Source organism: Cariama cristata, unplaced genomic scaffold (genome assembly GCF_000690535.1).
Source record: "Cariama cristata isolate BGI_N322 unplaced genomic scaffold, ASM69053v1 scaffold7353, whole genome shotgun sequence".
Classification (NCBI taxonomy): Eukaryota; Metazoa; Chordata; class Aves; order Cariamiformes; family Cariamidae; genus Cariama; species Cariama cristata.
This window is the reverse complement of record NW_009608887.1, coordinates 24,762-42,728: the sequence shown is the minus strand read 5'-3', so window position 1 is coordinate 42,728 and position 17,967 is coordinate 24,762. Positions and strand designations below refer to the sequence as shown.

Sequence of the window (17,967 nt, the reverse complement as noted above, 5' to 3'; positions counted from 1 at the left end):
TTCAGTAGGAAAGTGCTGAGGGCACCAACACAACTTATACATCTGCTTTTCAGCGCAGGACGTAATTGACTTCCAGTGTGTTTAAACATGGACTTTTAAAATCCAGACTGCCAGTTGCAGACTGATGGATGTTTGACCATTTCTTGCTCCCCGGGAGCAGAGTAACAGACATTTCAAATTCCTCAAGTCAAAGACATGTTATTCATATGCACAGACACAAAGATTTAGCTCTTCTTCAGTCTGCTGGGAAACTTTATGCAAACAAAAAGAGCTGTGGTAACGCTGTGCCCCACTGTCCTGACCTTCCTGCCTTTGGTGACCTGCGGGGGAAACCTCTCTCCATTTCTTGCCAAAACACAAAACCCCGCAGATGTACAGTATGCGCTGTGTGCAACTGCAGCTCCGTGCCGGCCCATGCTACTGGTGCACAGCACACTCCGAAGTCCTGGGCTCTTTGCCCTCTTCCACAGCCACCAGGCACTTTACTGACCACGGAAAAGGTGCTTAACTGCTGGAGGTTAAATTTTGGCTCGAGCGTTCAGCATGTGTAGTATTTAGGAGTATCTTGTGACTGCAGGGGATCTCAAAAGTGTGTACATGGGGATGGACAAGGGTCAAGTTGGGGGAAAGGATATAGCTGTATTTGCTCTGCAGGACTCTGGTGCTGACTCAGCCATGCTGGCCACTGCCTTGGTCTCAGAGGACTGGATGGACTCCCACATTCACCAGAAAACCTATGAACTGCACTTGCTGTGTAGGGTCAGCAGACAGCAAAACCTGCATGCATTTCCCTCTTTTCTGAATGCATAGGCAGCTGCACTGGGCCCATCAGAGATAGATTGAATTTACCAGACGGATAGGGTGTTTATTAATTAATGCTCTGGTTTGAATAGTCTACATGGACATACCTTTAAGTTATGGAGATGGAACCCTATTTCTGACAGAGGATGAACTGCTAAAAGATTTCATCCCCCTCTTGTGTTTTATCCAGCCAGTGTTGCCCTCATTCAGGCAGTGTGTGATGCTCTGGTGTACTTCACACCCAGGCTTCTCCACTTTTGGGGGTGAGGAACTCACTGGCGCTAGCTCACCAGCTCTTCCTGAAAATGCTTTCGTACCAAATATTGACTACAGCTGAGAAACGCTGTTAGGTAAGTTTTGGGATGAATTTAACTGATAAAGATTAAAACTATGCTGGTTTTGTCTGTCCCCAGAAGACAGTACGTATTTTACAAGTACCGGTAAGATACCTGAGCAGTGTGCATCAGCATGTAATCTGCCTTTCCTATTTGGCCTAGCTAACCATGAAAAACTGTCTTGCCACACTTCATAACTAGGAGATAACAAATCACTGAACCCAGCATCAGATGCTGCCAGATGCCTCTGTATTATCACACTCCCAATTCCTGTTCTCCAAAAGGGTAGGGCTGTGAGTGATAACTGCATGAAAACACTGCTTGTAATATTATTTGCTGCTTTGAATATTATTTGGCATTGCTCCTGTTCTTCACAGCTTTTATCCTCAATCCTCATCTGTTCCACACATGGACACCAGACTGTTCACAAGATTGCCAGCAACGTGTAGTCAAGAAAGGCAGAGCAAAGCCCTGCATTTTTTCCCTTAATATCTGCTATGGGAGAAACTTGAGAAGGTGATCTCTGTCTCTCAATAGCTGAAATGGCTGAGATAAGAGATGGTTGTATTTAAACACTTTGATTTTTGTTACTCCTCCAACCTGCCAAAAGGATCCATCTGTACAATTACATTTGATCTAACTACGGTAGGCCATGTGGACAAAGGATCTCATGATCTGATGGATCCTATGTGAAGTGTACGACTTGGGGTAAAGTTTGTCTAATTAAATTCACTCTGCTTTGTTTTGTTCTGCTTTTTTCAGGCAGGAGAGAGAAAATATTTCTAGAAGGCATCCTTAGGCTCTTTATATACAAGTATTTGATGACAGCTCTGGTATTGTCCTAACTGTCATTCATATCCCTACCACTTTCTTACAATCATAACTGTATAGATGCAAATAATTTGTTTATCAATTTCTTCTAGCTCTCATATCCCCCAAATTTGGATGGATTTGAATTCGCCAAAGGAGAAAGAATAACCATATGGATAAGATGTGTGCAGTTACGATTTCCTCAAAGTCGTACTGAGTACTCGTAGCAATGAGGGGTTTGCTGCAGACAGCATGTTCCAATAGGTCTGGTTATATATAGTGAGGCATTGATTAAAGCCATGGCTCCTCACTTTATATTTATAGCACACATTCACTCTAGTTTTTATTTATAGGTTACCTTTTAGTCTTGTCTATATTATATGTCTCTCCTGTTGGCAAGGAGATTTGAATGTCATTTAAACAGTCTTACAGTAAATGCCAACCAGATGAGATGGTCGTTCATTGGCCTTTCTTAGGGGAGGCCTCTGTACTTCTCTTGGGCTGTTTCTATTATTGGAGCATCTGAACATCACGCTGGTGGGTTGTGGATCTCCACCTGCCCCCACTGGCTCCCACAGCCCTTCTGCTGTTGCTGTGCACTCTACTCATACTCCTGTCCTCCCTGTCCTGCTTTACATTTGTCCTCCTACTCTTCCACTTTGCCTTTGCCTGCACCTGGTTCTAGTCACTCACCTGCTTCATGACATACCCTTCATCTCTAATCTACCAACATTTTCGTGGCAATAGTTTCATTACGTTGTTTGAAATTAACATAAGGAAAAATATTCCTTCTCACTGATCGGATGAGAAACTCTTCACCCTGTTTCTGTGCATGAGCTCCTCTGTCTCCAACTATGTTCATAAGGATATTGGGACTCAAGAAAACACATTCTTCTGCGCAGCTCTTGTGTGACCATGAACATTACTCTTTTGCTCAGTTTCTCTATCTGTAAAATGGAATCATGACTATAGTCACTCAGAATCACAGATTCACAGGAGGGTTGCGGCTGGAAGGAATTGTCTGGTCCAACCCCCCTGCTCAAGCAGGGCTACCTAGAGCCGGTTTCCTGGGACTGTGTCCAGATGTACCCGATGTAATCCACAGCAGCGTACCCAATGTAATCCCAGATTACAGTGTCCCAGATGTACCCAATGTAATCCTCAGCAGTGACACAACTCAACAGCTTCATGTCTTTTAAGAGGACTAGTCAGATCCACCATGAATAATGCCCACGTGGGCAGACAATTCTGGTAGTCACGATTTGCTTGCTTCAAATGTCTGCAGAGAATATAAAGCTGTTGCTGGACCCAAGATTTACAGTCTTTTTAATCCAGTGCTGAAAGAACTTTTTTGGCTTCTAGCTAAACAGCCATGCCTTAAAGCCATTTGCATATTTACACAGCACTGCTTGGCATTGTGCTGTCTTTCCCATTTTTTTTTTCTCCATCCTTTCTCCATCCTTTTTAAGGGATAGACCACACTCTGGTATTTGAGGGCAACTTTTATGAGTGACCTGTGAGGATTTACTGCCAAAGCATACCATGAAAAGGATTAGTCAAATAGGGTAGAGAGAAAGAGAAAGAATTACATTTCAGTGTTAAAATTTCACATGAAAAGTTGAAACTAACTTTGTAGGAGAGCTTTTAAGGTATTTAAGGAAAAGCTGTTTTCTTCAATTCATAAAAGAGAGGAAATACAAATATGGAAAAAGCTATTTTATATAGAAGTTGTTTTTGTTAAAATACCTTTCAGGGCATGTGTTTTTGTTAGATACAATGATTAAAACATTTTCCTCTTCTTGAAAAAACAAATAAAGAGCTGGAGATCTTACTGAAGGTACAAAACCCATTAGTTCTGCTGATAACTTCCCCTTTTAACCTGCCTTGTTAATCTCTCTTAGTTTGGTACATGCATCTTCCTAGACCAGATCTTGGCTATGGAGGAGGTTGCTGTGAGTTCTTCCAACCACCGAGTTAAACTATAACTAATTTTAAAAATAAAATGGCCTGATGACTCCCTTTCTAAGAGCTGTCATACTTCACTCTAGCTTAAGTTATCATTGGAAGAAATAAATTAATTTCAAATTCCCAGACCTTGAGTAATAGCAAATTCAAGACTGTCTTTGTACTTGAACCTATAAATCCTTGTGAAGTGACATTTCAGAGAGATCTTTGTCTTTCTCTGGAGAATGAGGGTCTCAGAAGTTAATAACTGACCTGTTGGCCAGACATGCTCTACCATCAAAATCATCATAAAGAGAGATGGATAGAAGTCCTCCTCTACACTGTGAGATACTCTGCAACACGCAGACAAAAGCAGACATCTGCTTTGCAATTTTATTTCTTCTCCATTGATTTTTGCTAAATTGATCTGAGCTTTGAAGTCTCACAAACCTACAGAATTAAAAACAAACAGGCTTGCTCATCAGCTTCCCCTTAGGCCTCTAAGCTCTATTTATAATTTCTATAAGCCTTCATTACCTCTGGTCTACAGTATCAAATTCTTCTGAAGTAAAAAGGTCACATTCTAACTATTATTACTGGAGAAATTAATTCAATGTGTGACATCATAGCCAGAAAGTTAATTACCCCATTTAATAGGACACTACAGCTGTTAGAGAACTGTCTACATGCAAAAAGCCACTCTGTAGTATTTACCATTTCAAGGGCAGAAACCTCATGCAAATTAGCCATCAGTAATTTCAAATTTATTTTTAAAATTGTAAACATTTCTGAGAGGAGCATATTTTTTAGCTTAGTCTCCAAATCAATATTCATGGTAGTTTTATAATAAGCACCCTGGTGTAGTACATTAAATTTCTGTATTGTTCTCTTAAATTTCTGACATTGTTAACTGTGAAGCATTTGTTACTTCCAATGCTCCACTGATGTTTTAAATTAGGAATTAACCAGAAGTTGGTGAAGAGTTTTGGACACAATGCTGGTAATCTTTTTTTATCCACTTATCTTGATAGGTATCTCAGTTCTAATTGCATTTAATGAGATTACAAACTAAAGCAATTATGTGAGTTATGCAATAACAAGCTTTCTGTTTTGCTCTTTGCTTGCCAATGTAAAAGCAAATTCTTTCTTGCTGAAGTAGACATTCGGTGAAACCCCCCAATATTGTTGCATATTCTTATTTTTTAAATTAAATTCTACGATGAGATAGGTTCAATGAAAATTAAAGCCTCGCTGGGTGCATTTGCCATAGATCTGGGCAAATTAATATAATAATGGGGTTTTCTAGGTAGGTCATATGAAATGCTCATTAAAGCTGCAATGGTGTGTTTTTGTGAAGCTCAGTAATTTGAATCTCCAAACACAAAAAGAATAAATAAAGCAGTGACACCGGTTTTGAGTCTGTAATATTTTCCAGTAGATGAGCTGTTGAATGTGTGATGAAACAAATGAAGCCTTATTTTCTGTTACTGGTGTCCCTCCTGTCATCCCCTGGGCATGGGTCTCAGCATTGTCCCTTTCTGTCTGTCCTCAGTGATGCTCCCACCTGAGAGTCCAGGGCTGTGGCTGCTCTGGAGCCATGCACGCCGTGTCTGGCCAGTCTGTGCCTCCTAAAGAATATATCTGGTGACTGAATTTAGCCTGGTTTTCTGACTGTTGCTGTGTTAAGCAACAACTTAACACTGTAAGTTCACCAGCATTTATATATACAGAGGGGTTGAGCTCTCCTTAGAATTTACTGAAAAAATTGTGATTGCCTTAAGGCAGACAGGTCAAGGCCCTAATGTAATAACAACCTCACCTGAAAACTTCATTTGCTGACTTATCCCTGACAATTGGCAATATTTATGTATCACCTGGGGAGTTATCAACTCATCAGCTTCCAAAACAGAAGTTTAATTTTTGATGATAATAAAGAACAGATTATGACGCTGATGGAAACCATCTTCCCAAAGTTTTAGACAAAGAGCTCAGAGATCGCTAAAACTAAAACTAGTAAGACTGAAACTAGTTGCTCCAATTCTAGGTAAAATCCTGCTGGTGGGGGAGGAACAGAACAAAGTTACCTCTAGTTCTCCCTGTCGCATAGTAGAGCTAGCAGTTGGAGAGTGAATATGGCTAATTGCACATGGGTAATCCCCAAACCAACAAGCAAAGCAGAGCATGGGCGACAGGGAAAAATAACAAGGACCCCTCTCCCCAGCCCACTGTCACTCCATATTCTTCTTCCTTGAGTGGGCTTGTGCATCCCTCCGTGGTAGAAGTGACAGACTAATGGTGACTCCCGCAAAACCAAGCGATAGCTGAAAACCAGATGGCTTTCTGCAGGGCAGCAACATTATCTATTGCCTTGACTAAGTAATTGTATTTAACTTCAAAAAAATTTCCTGTGCTGAAAGTGTTTCCAGACCGTTACCCCTTCCCCAGTCCAAGTGGAAAACAAAATGCCATTCAGCAACAGAGATGGGGTTGGATCCAACATAAACATTTCTCAGCTAGGCATTCTCCATAGAAGTGCACAGTCATTTTTTCCATATACAGTGGGAAATACAAAGCCTCTGCTTAAAAGGCATTCTTCTCCAAAAAGGGAGAGGGCTAAAATGTTTTAGCAAGTTAGCTAAGGAGGAGACATTAATATCAGCCTCTGCTCTAATGTACTTATTACTACAGCCACTAAGTAAAAATCTTACAGATGCTTATTGTTAGAAATAGAAAATCTGCAGTTGAAAAGGTAGCTATTTGATTTTCCTCTTTCAAACAAAATGCCAAGTTTATTCAAGGAGAACAATTTACAGGAAAAGGGATAAATAACTCTGCGTTGTTTCCTCATTAACCACCCTCCACCCAGTCCCCACAAAACACTCGCGTGAAATGCGTGTTCTGAGTCATACTTTCTCCTCTGGAGTCCCCCAGATAAGTGAGACATAACCAGTTGACAAACTACAGCACTCCCTGGGAGATTTCCAGACAGAGACAATAGCTTGCAAGGGATGAGAAATGAAAAGTGGTCTTTTAAGCAGGTACAACTGTGCTTGTGGGACACTGTTAAAACTGAGAGGGTAAATCTGAAGCTTGCTTTGATTTCACTTTTGCAGCAATTTCCCCCACCCCAGATTTGTAGTATTTCCTGGTTTGATTTTGCAGCTCTTTAAAATGTTGGAATCACAGTAGAGACATACAGTGATCTGCTTGACCAAGAGCCATGGCATCAATTAAAAAACTTGTTAGCGTGAAACACAAGCCAATGTGAAAATCTTAAAAGATGAAGATAAAGAGCTTTCATCCATCTCTCCCTCCGAAGGGTGGCCCAGCTGTGGACAAACAGGCAGCTCCTGGGGATGGCCGATGGGAAGGTGCTGTTCTCAGAAACAGGGCTTCCCCCTCCATGATCCCAGAGCTTCGTAAATGTGAGGGAAGGAAGTGAGACAGCTCCGCATGGTGCACTTTGTACTACGTGCCTTGCCTCCAGCATGGAGGTGGGCAGAGGCTGTGGTCCGAAGGGAGAGAGGAAAAACCAGGGCTGGGGAGAAGGGATAACCTGCCCTGATCTCTCACTGCCTCCTGACCCCTGGCTTGTTTCATCATAGACATAGTCTGATGGTGAAGAAATTAGTTTCTGGTCACTCAAAGATGGGGAAGAATAGATGCATCAAGGGAAAAAAACCAACAACTTCTTCCCTCATCCCTCACAAAAATCCATTGCCCAAGCCCCTGTTTCCAGCTGACTTAGAAGTAATTAACTGGTGTCTTAGAGACTCTGGTGAGCCTCTGCAGACCGTCCTTGCCATTGACGAGAAATAGGAAGCCACAGAAAACCACAAATCTGCAAAAAGCTGAGCAGGGCACACAAATCCCCTCTGACCTTACACCATGTCTAGACCTTCAACAGCTGCCCACCTCCCCCGTGAATGGGTCTGTGCCAGGTACCGGTGCTCTGGAGACCTTGCCAGCCCTCGTTGGGCCAGGCTGCGTTAGCTTTCCTAGGGCATGTAGGATTTTAATAGTTGGGGTAGCGAGGGCTGTGCCGTGTTTTGTCCTGCCAGCTCTTTTATTATTTTTTTTCTTTTTTGGATACTGGAGCAGATTTTCTCGGGACAAATGCTTCCACAGAGTGTGTTGGAGGAAGGGTCCCTGGAGCCAGGAGTGGGGAGCACAGCGTAAGGGCGTCATGGACGGCAGGCTCTCCGTGGCTCTCCACGGGCTATCATCGCGGCTCAGAGCTGGAAAACCACAGTGGGAAACCCGAGGACATGTTGGCCTTGTGTTAGCCTGGGCAGAAAAGGAGTCTGCTCATCTCTTGCCACTCAGAAAGCCGTTCATACAGCAGTAAGAGGATGCGTCGTGGGGTGGTAACAGGGGATGATCAGAAATGATCCGGTGTAGGTGCTGGTTCTGTGTCGCTTTCTCTGCCACCTGACGCCGGTGGGGAAAGGCTGAACGAGTTCATTTTTATTCATTTTTGGTGGGAAGACAGAGCCAAACAATGATGCAGAGCCTTACAGTTTTAGCTAAAATAGCTATTTTTACAGATCGTACTGAAGTTGTTCATGCAGGTAGAGTCTTTTTATTCAGTAATTATTAAATTATGTTTCAAATTAACATTCAAATGTGCCAGTTCTTCCCGTGCTCCCTGGCTACCATGTGTCATAACTTAAAAAATAACATTTTAGTTCCCCTTACAGTCTTGTAAACTTGGAATAGTAATTTCTAAAATATTTTTCATAACCCTCTATTATTCTTTGGCTTTTATTAGATATCTTAGTAACCCTTGAATGCTGGGGTTTTAGCACTGTTTCTCACAGGTTTATCTTAAAAGAAAAAAAGGTGTTCTAGTATTTCTGAAGTATTTATTTTAAGAAAATAACCATCTAAAGAATTGTGCAATACATCTAAGCAGGAACGACAAACCCAGATCGTATTTGCTGCTTTTCAGTCAATCTCTGTTTGTGTTACCAAATACACACTGTCTGTATCCTGACTGATAGTTAGGAAAATCTCTTTGAGATCATTTAACGACAAAGAATTAGAATCCCAAACTGCAGAGCTCTAACAGCTTTGTATACAGTACTGTTCAGCAGCTGTTGACTCTTGCATTAGGATGCATAACCCAAACATCCCCAGCTCATGGTGGTGTCTGAAAATGAACTGGGATCAGATCCAAACGTTCAAGAGGACCAATTAAAATATAAAAACCAAGGGTGTCTATATTTTGGTGTTTGAAATCTAAGTCCAGAAGCAAATTGTAAATTATCAGTGGCTGGTTATATATTACTCACAAGCCAGATCTATTTCACACAGCTCTTGAACACTAGGAGCTCTAATTGTTCTCAGTTTAAATCAGGACAAGTCCACCTTCAGAAATCAATTCTTCTGTTGCTTCTCATGCCCCCTGGAAAAACTGGACTCTTAATTCCTTCCTTGCTTCCCATGTCATGAATAAAAGTGGGAATGAAATGCCTTTTATTGGTTTTCACAGCCCTGAATAAGCTTCGGGGCACTTTGCTGGTACTTGCCCAAAACTTTGTGGGAACTCACTGCAGTGGAGTTTAAATTGCATTGTTCTGGTGGGTGCTTTGTGCACCTTCTTGAAATGGAGAACATTTTCCACTATCCATCTGCTCTGCCCTGTGCTTCCATTTGCTTCAGCTTCCTATGATTTAAAAGGTTTGGGGTCTGGCGGCTCTACTCCAAGCAGCTGATTTTCATTAAAGCTTTGATGAGAAACTTAAGTTGGAATCACAAACATCTGCAGTAAAACTTCCTCCCCACTAATAGATGTTTCTCAGAACATAACCTTGTTGTACCAGAAAAAACCCAGCAGCTAGAAATCCAAATTGCCCATTATGGGAGTTAACCTAACATAACCTCAAGGGTCTGAAATGAATTCATTTAAAGATCTGCTTTTTTAAAGGTAGATGCAGTTCCCGTTAGCTTAAAAGAATATAAAGGTTTCTGTCAAGCTGAAACCCTTTTTGGCTCACACCTCAGGATTAGGTCTTCTGCTGCTTCTTTTAGTGCTAGTTTGTTTTGAACAGATTAATGCCACAAGTAAGGATCAAATTGTGGTTTCTTTAAACAGTCTGCAAGACTTTCTGTTCCAAACTTTACGAGGGAAGGGATGAAGGTAATTTGGTGATAGTGTGAGTCTTTGTTAACAAGTTTCTGGGACTTATGGTTGTCTCTTTTTATATATTTAGTGTAAGCCATTTTAGAGAGGTTTGGGTCCCATGCTAATTATTATGTATTGCTTTAAAGAACCAGAAAGAAAGCGCCTCAAATACTGTTTCTTGCTTTTGAAAATTTAGATCAGTGGCTGCTGGTAGAAGTCAGGTAGGAAAAAATGATTGTCAAATATGTGATTTTAACACGCAAGCTCCAACAGACAACTTCAGTCTTTTACTTTCTCTTATAGTAAATGGCTAATTTTGACTTGACTATGATGACTGTTCCCTTTAAAGGACTTCTTTTGCCTCTTTGCCTTTCCCCTGAGCCAAAACCACTGATGCTGGAAAGAGTTCTCCTCTTTCATCCGTCCAACATCATCATGCCTTCCTTCACTCTGGGAACTGGCTTCCTGCCCTGTCCCAAGCACTTAATTTTTTCTTTACTCTTAAGGCTCTTGATTATCTCATATTTGGTCTAATTTTTTCCTCTCCTTTGTCTTCTTCCTGCTTCAGTTTGCTTCCTTTCCCACTATTTGCTTCACTTCTTCTTTCCATAGAGGACATTTGAAATTATCTTTTCTTGCTTGGCAAGTGTCTCCACAGAATGTCTGTCTTCCCTTTCTTCCACTAACCCTTCCCACCCTCATCTCCTATACTGGGCTCTCTTTGATATTTTCTTGACCTCATGTAGTCATTTGCATCAAAATGAAATGAGACTTTTTCTGGATGTCACCTTACATTCATTTTACATTAAAGTGAGTGACTGCACAACATGAATCACAGAGGATCATTTGCCATACTCTCTAGTATTTGAAGTCTTGTATCATTTTTATTCTCACTTTAGACTCTGTAAGAAACTTTCTTCCTACCAAGGAACAAAATCTACACCTATATAATTAAAACCATCATGTCAGCGGAATTTATAATAAACACAAATGTTGACAGCAGCTGGCTTCAGACCCAAATGATAATGTATGACTTGCCTCTTGGTTTAAAGGCATGTGTCTGACAGTGGGATGTAACTGTTCTCAGAAGTTACTTCTGGTTTTCAGCTTTAGCTCTGTGCCTCACCTGGAGGAAGTGTCTCACCACCCCCTTTTCTTTTGCTGTGTCTAAGCTAATGAGTGGAACCCCAAAACAAAGATTTCTGATGTTTGCCACTCGCTTGTTAGCTTTCACTACCGGTGCTCATTATGTAGGTAACATAACATTTCATTGGGTGGACTCTAGTCCAGTTCATTTAAACATCTACATTTTATGCCCCAGACTTTAGCTGATTAATAAATCTGTCCTGAAGCAAGTACCCAACACAGTTCTTACAGAGGAAAAGGCTCCTTTGAGGCCCTCCAGGGAAGACCGCTAGGAGTTAGAGGCTTTAAAAACCTAGTGTCTCCGTTACCATATAGGGAGTTTGGGTTTATGCTTAAAGACAGTGCCTGATTCGGATGGAAAAGTTTTAAGAACAGTTTATGTGCCTAATTTAGGTGTACTGGATCGCATATTGATTAACAACAAGGGCACCAAGCTACTGGATGTTGACTGAAGTCCAACTCAAACCCATGGTCCACTCTGAGTGGGTACAACCTATTAGCACAGCATTGAAAATGTAGTTAGTCCTCTTCTTTCTGCTGTTGAGAGGCTTTCGTTCAAATGCAAGGCACAGAAAAGCTCCACATTAACATTAATTCTGATTTTTTAAACCACTTCTCCCAGTTCCTCTGAGTTTAGGGTTGCCAAAAATGGGAAAGGAAGAGGAGTGGAAAACTGAGAAATATTCACTAATATGTATTTACATTAGTTGGGATCTCCTGTTCTTCTATGGGTTCATAGTACCAGACTCTTATCAGGATTTAAGAGCGTCCCACCAGTTACAGCTTGCAAACTCCCACCAACACTGTCTCAGACCTCGCTGGTTTCTGAAGATATGTAGAGCAGGATCATGTGTGGGGCAAACGTTGTCCAGGACGCTGAAATACCATGGTCTCTGTCTGCCCTGATCAGTGCTCCGGCTTTACAGCGGCGTGTTTCACGTGGCGGTTGACTGCCACCACAGTCTACAAGGAAGCCCCATCCACGGCTCCGTAACTCTGCCTGGCGAATCTATCCCCTTTGTATAATTTGGCACTATTCAATGTGACTAACAGCCTCTGTCTGCTCGGGAGAGCTGTAGGCCTGAGTCAATATTTAGATGAAGGAGCTGAATCAAACCGCGTTGTGTAAGGGAGTTTACTCTGCGGTTCTCTGTGGGTTAAGAACTTGGGCTTCGAAAGAGGCTCATTCAAAACTGCTGGGACAAACCCTGTTCCCAGGGCCAAGGGAGGGGAGGTGGGCTGTGGGAGGGAGAAGCTCTCTGAGGACCAAAGGAAGTATTTCTTCCTCAGGTGAGAGACTACCAGACCATTGGTCTCTGGCCCCTACATTAACCTCTGGGCTTAGAGCCAGTTCCCCAGCTCCTGCTACCAACTATGTACGTGAATCAATGGGTAAGCAGGTTCTCACTGTTACAGTGCCATCGGCCCCATCCCAAAAGAGCATCCTACTGAGCCTCCTCAGAAATTGCCATGGAGGTGGGCTCTGAAATGCAATAGCAAGGTGAATCTGCAGCTGGCAAAGGGGCCTGAAATCCCGGCTCCTTCCTCATCAAACCATAACATCCTGCGGGCAAGGGCCTTGGTGAGACGGTAGCCGGCAGCATCATTCCTTTGTAACGCGGCATCCAGAGTCTAAATGCTGCCATTGCAGGGGTCGCAGTAAACTGCCAGAGCAAACACCACTGTGTGACTCTGTTAGATCGGACTGTACAAATGAAACTTCAGGGAGGACTGAAATGGGTGAAGGAGACTAAAGTGTCATTTCCCTGTGGTGTCCAATATATGTCACGGCACTTTCCCAAAGTAAAGAATATATTAAAGTGAAGCAATGTAAACTGTGTCTTTGGGAAAACCATACTACACAATCATACCAAGAAAGGCTAATAATCACTTATGCCCATTATCCTGTGAAAAGCAGCTACAAAACCCATCCAGCTCTTAAATCAGGCATTTCATTGAGGGACTTTCCATGTTGCAAGCAACAGGTGGCAATGAGGCTTCCCGGGGCTGATCCCAGGCCAGAGGAGAAGAGCTGTTCATCCCACGTCATGGACCCCATCCAAGCCCAGGATGGCTCCCGAGAGCCCCTATGTCGAGCGGAGCAGGGTTTAGCCTCCAGTTTTCTCACACAGGTCATGTTTCGCGCCGAGTCCCAGGCAGGGTGGGCAGATGTTTCCCAAGGCTGCCTCGGAGCTCGGAGCTGCTGCAGTGGGGGACGAGCTCTGCCCGGCCCCCCTGGAGGCCTGGCTGTCTGAAGGGCTTGTGCACTTATTTCCACGGCTGTTAGTCCTGGCAATTGGAGCGTAGGGGGAAAATCAGACTTGCGATATCGGAGACTACGATCTTGATATTGTCATAGTGACACGGCTGTGCTAGTCTCACCTCATTTTTGGATGTTACGCTAGATTTTCCCTTCCCATGACCTTATGTAGCTCTGTTTGCCTCCCACTTTGCGTCTCCCACGCATGAGACATTACTACCCCCTCTCTCAGTGTATGCTGGAGTAATTAACTGTTTTCTCAAGCTGTATTTTTGAGTAGTCCATTCCCAACACAGCCTTGCTAGAATGAGGAGCATCAACCGATCCCAAAACACAGGGGTTACGGGAAAATTTTCCACCATCAAATTGCTTCTCAGTTCTCTCTAGTTTCATTTTTTCCCTAATCCCAACCTCATACTTTTTGGAAGTCTTAAAATCTCTGCAGGTGTTTTCTCTGCAGGCAGTTGCCTCCACTTTGATTTACTATCCCCGCTCCCATCGCAAAAAGGAACTTCAGATTGTGGCATTCAGAGACAAAAGCACAAACTTCTACAGTACAGCATTTGCCACCAAAGACAGACTCTTTCTGGAAGTTTAAGTGAATTGCAACTGCAGGAACTACAACAAGGCAAGCAGAAAAGTGTTGTGACAATTAACCCTTGTAAAATAGCTCTTTGGACAGGCCTGTTTGGTTGTGTTGACAGGAAAGTCAGCTAAGCCAGCCTCACGGCAAAGTACAGCAGCTGTCTGCTCGCAGCAGGCAGGGCATGTGTACGTTTTGAAGTCTGAACTCTATCTCTCCAGTCCCGAAACGCAGCGTCTCAGAACCCCCCCAAAAAATCCTCCGGTATCACTTTAAGGATTGAATGATTAAGTTAACGTTAACCAGACGGGAGCTTGAACACAGACAGATGAAAGCAGAAAAGCGCGGACACTAGAGAGAGAAGGGAGTTACTGTACCTCAGCAAAAGGCACCCAACTTCCAGTAGCTACTGCCTGCTGCTGCCCTCTGATAACAGTGGCTTCTTGCGCGCTGACCGCTGAGCTACCTTCAATGTCAAACTGAAAAACACCTCCCTCACTCGAGGCTGTGCTGGAGGAGAAGCATCTCAAAAATAATAATATAGGAGAAACGAGGGGCCAGGCGGAGATCAAAGCCATTTCCTCCCCTTACATCCAGCAGTGGTCTTCTAGCGTCTCAGTAATTGTTTACCCTCTTCTGCAATCAGCCCCCCTTGGCTTAGTGGTGCCTCAGTTATTTTAACTTTCTTTCAGCATTCAGTTTCCAGATGTGGCACTTCAAGGCAGTCTAACCAGATCCTGATTTAAAAGTGGAAAAAAAAAAAAAAAAAAAAGGAAAAAAAAAAAAGGAAAAGAAGGGAAGAAAAGCGCTTTTGCTGCCTCCCTTGTTCACTCTCTGTGCCTGTGGCTCCTGATTTTCCCCAGAGGCTCCAGCTCAATAACATACAGATGGGCAGTGCTTAAGCAGCGAGTGTCAAACAGAGATTGTATTCCAGGAAAGCAGCGCTGGCTCCCCAGCCACCTTATCTCCCCCTGTCAGGACACGGACTGACGCTCTGCTCGCTGCTCTGGCTTCCTTCACATGTTCACATCATTCCCTTTTTTACCTTTCGTGTCAAGACCCTCCCACTCAAACTTTGCCGTTCAGAAAGTGAGGTCACCCTTTCCTCCCCCCACGCCACCCCCACATCTCCATCCAACCGCTCCACATGAAGCATTGACGCTCGTGACTGTTTATTTTTTAACATCTCCAGTTTATTTAGTGGAAGGCAGAAAGGTGCCAAATTTATTAAGAAAACAGCTAGAGTAACCTTTTCTTTTGGCATGGGGGAGGGGAGGCTGTGGCTGGGGGGGGGGGGGGGTGGAGGAGGAGGAGGAGGAGGGAGACAGCCTGGCTGTGTCATGGACTAATAGGGCTAAGTGGTTTCTCTAATATACTTCGTTCAGATCCTTTCCCTCAAGCCCACCTCTCAGCTTCTCATCGGCTCCTAGAAAAGAATATCGTTCACTGCGATTTTGGAAAATGACTTCATTCCTCAGACTCATGAACTTTTATTTACAAAGAGCATCTTGTATTCCTTTTTCAAGAGATGCTTTGTGAGGTCCTGGTAACAAGGCTTGCAGTGTGTGTATGAAAGCGAGCTGAATATATTGCCCACAGCTGACTTAATTTTATGACTATAATCTCAAAAAGACAACACGCTAACCCTTGCTAGGTTTTGGGGCAAAGTCAGGGTGTAATTATACCAAGCGTTCCAGCCAAGGGGTGAGCACCCCGTCCCTCCGCTGTCCCGTGTGCAGGGGTTTGTAGCACCATTGACCTGTCAGGTTTCATTCGGGAGTCTTAACAGAAATTTACTTATCGGGCTTCATTCCGGGAGTGGATTCCTTCTTTCTCCCTGACCCTCCCCTTTCCTGCCTGATTGAAGATACTGTGAGCCAAGGAAGCAGTTGGTAGAGAATTAAGGGTAAAATAAAGCGTTTTGGTGACCTGTTAACTTCTACACAGCTGTAGGCACGGCTTTGGACCCTTTGGACCCAGGCTTGACATTAGAAAGAACTTCTTCACTGTAAGAGTCGTTAGGCATTGGAACGGGCTCCCCAGGGAGGTGGTGGAGTCATCGTCCCTGGAGATGTTCAAAAAACGTTTAGATGTGGCACTTCAAGACATGGTTTAGTGGACAGGGTGGCATCAGGTATACGGTTGGACTTGATGATCTTTGAGGTCTCTTCCAACCATAATGATTCTGTGATTCTATGGTTCTATAAATGCTGTAGAGCTGTCTCACAGGGACTGTAAAGAAGTTAGCCACCGAGGAACTCTGCCTGATTGAGAAATGGCGTAGCCGGGCAGGCCACTCTCTCTGTGAGAGAGCGTTACACCGACAGGGAAGAGACGGCTGCGCGACCCAAGGACCAAGGTCTGTAGGAGGAAATTAAAGATGGAAATGGTGGTTGCAGGTAATTCTTCCCTGAGAGCAACGGCAACATCTCTCCGTTACTGGGACCTGACCTGGTGGCGAGCACGTCCCGGGAGCCTGCGGGTGAGAGGTTATTGAGGGCTGACAGTGTTCTGCCCCTTTCTGCTAACGGCAGCCCTGGGGACGGTCTGAAGGCTCAGGGAGCAGAAGCCCAGGGAGGCCCCAGGCAAGGACCCCGCGAGGTTCCCGTCAGACCTCCTGCCACAGGGAGCAGGTTGAGGTGTAAAGACAACGTTAAAACCGGGGCAAGAAAGAGAATACAATGTCGTGACAGTAAGTGACAGAATCACCACTCCTCCTCTTGACAGTAAGTGACAGAATCACCACTCCTGTGATGGCAGTGGAGATTTTTAACTACCCGGTGAATTGTGCAGCAGATTACTGTGATATGTGCGAGACAATTTTTTGGATACTTTTTTTTGGCAAAAGCAACCACCAGAGAAACTTCTACCTCTGTCCCCAGGCGTTAGGGAGGAACTGTTGACAAAATGACAGAGAAAGGTAACTTGGGGAACACTCACTTAAGGTTTCAATGGGAAGAACAGGAAAATTAAATCTACGTGTTTCTGGCAGTCAGTCTTCAACAAAATCAGAGACTTGGGAGGGAAGTTCTCTTGCCTAGTAGAAAAAGGAACTGAAGAAAGTAAGTGGCCTGTAGAGAAATTACATGAACCACAAAGACAGGAAAGACAAGAAGATTTGGCCAAACTGTGAGCTCTTTCCGAACCTGAAGCTCAAGGAAGAAACACGTGGGAATTGAAAACTGAGACTGCATCTGAGCACAGGACGTGTATATCGAGACAAAAGCTGAAAGGTGAAGGCGGAAAATGAGACGTAATTTTAAAGATAATAGGTGTGAGAGGAAGATATAGGAGATCCTTCGTTCAATATCCATCAGAGAGAAAGTTATCAAAGGATAAATCTGAGAAGGGAAATTGTTTAAGGTGGAGTACTGTGTTAAATGGCTTCTTGATCTTGTTTTCCTAGCTCGCTGAGCTTTAGTTTTGCTAGGAAGTTATTAACTGTTATGATTTCGGCTCTGGAGAACAAGACTTATAATTATAGTGGAACAAAAATAAGGTGTAGCAGTTTTTCTACAATTGATTGTGCAGCCTTCTTTTTTTTCTTTTTTCTTTTTTCATTTTTTTTCTAGATTTCATTGCAACAATAAAGAAAAAGATTTCTTCTAGAACACTTTAGGAGAATTTCAGTACATAAAATTTCAAAATAGAAGACTGTTTAAAAGAGCTCCTTTCAAAAAGGCAATTCGCAGAGCATATATGGTTTCTTTGTGTCTTTTCATCTGCCTGGTGACGTGGTTTGGGTACAGTTTAGGACTGGGAGTGTGTCACAAGAAGTATCAGTGTGTGAGAGGTGTTGGAGACCAGTGGTGGGTACTAGTCATTATGTTGAGTGATTCATAGTTTTGACAATTTAATAAATTGAAGGAATTAAAATTAATTAATTATTAAACCCTGACAATTTAACTGTTTGTTTTTTGTTTTTGTTTTTTTTTTTGTTTTTTTTTTTTAAATGTCTTTT

At 43.2% G+C, this 17,967-nt stretch overlaps 1 protein-coding gene across 1 annotated transcript in view; it reads right to left on the bottom strand.

The window, feature by feature from the left end:
• LOC104159419 (laminin subunit alpha-4-like) overlaps window positions 1–14,710 on the bottom strand; it is a gene marked incomplete at its 3' end in the record, with an annotated part of 31,507 nt that extends 16,797 nt beyond the window's left edge. The window contains exon 1 of the mRNA XM_009697318.1: window positions 14,384–14,710. Coding sequence (XP_009695620.1) covers window positions 14,384–14,584 — 201 coding nt within the window. The remainder of the gene's footprint in view (window positions 1–14,383) is intronic.
• Between the last annotated feature and the right edge of the window lie 3,257 nt (window positions 14,711–17,967).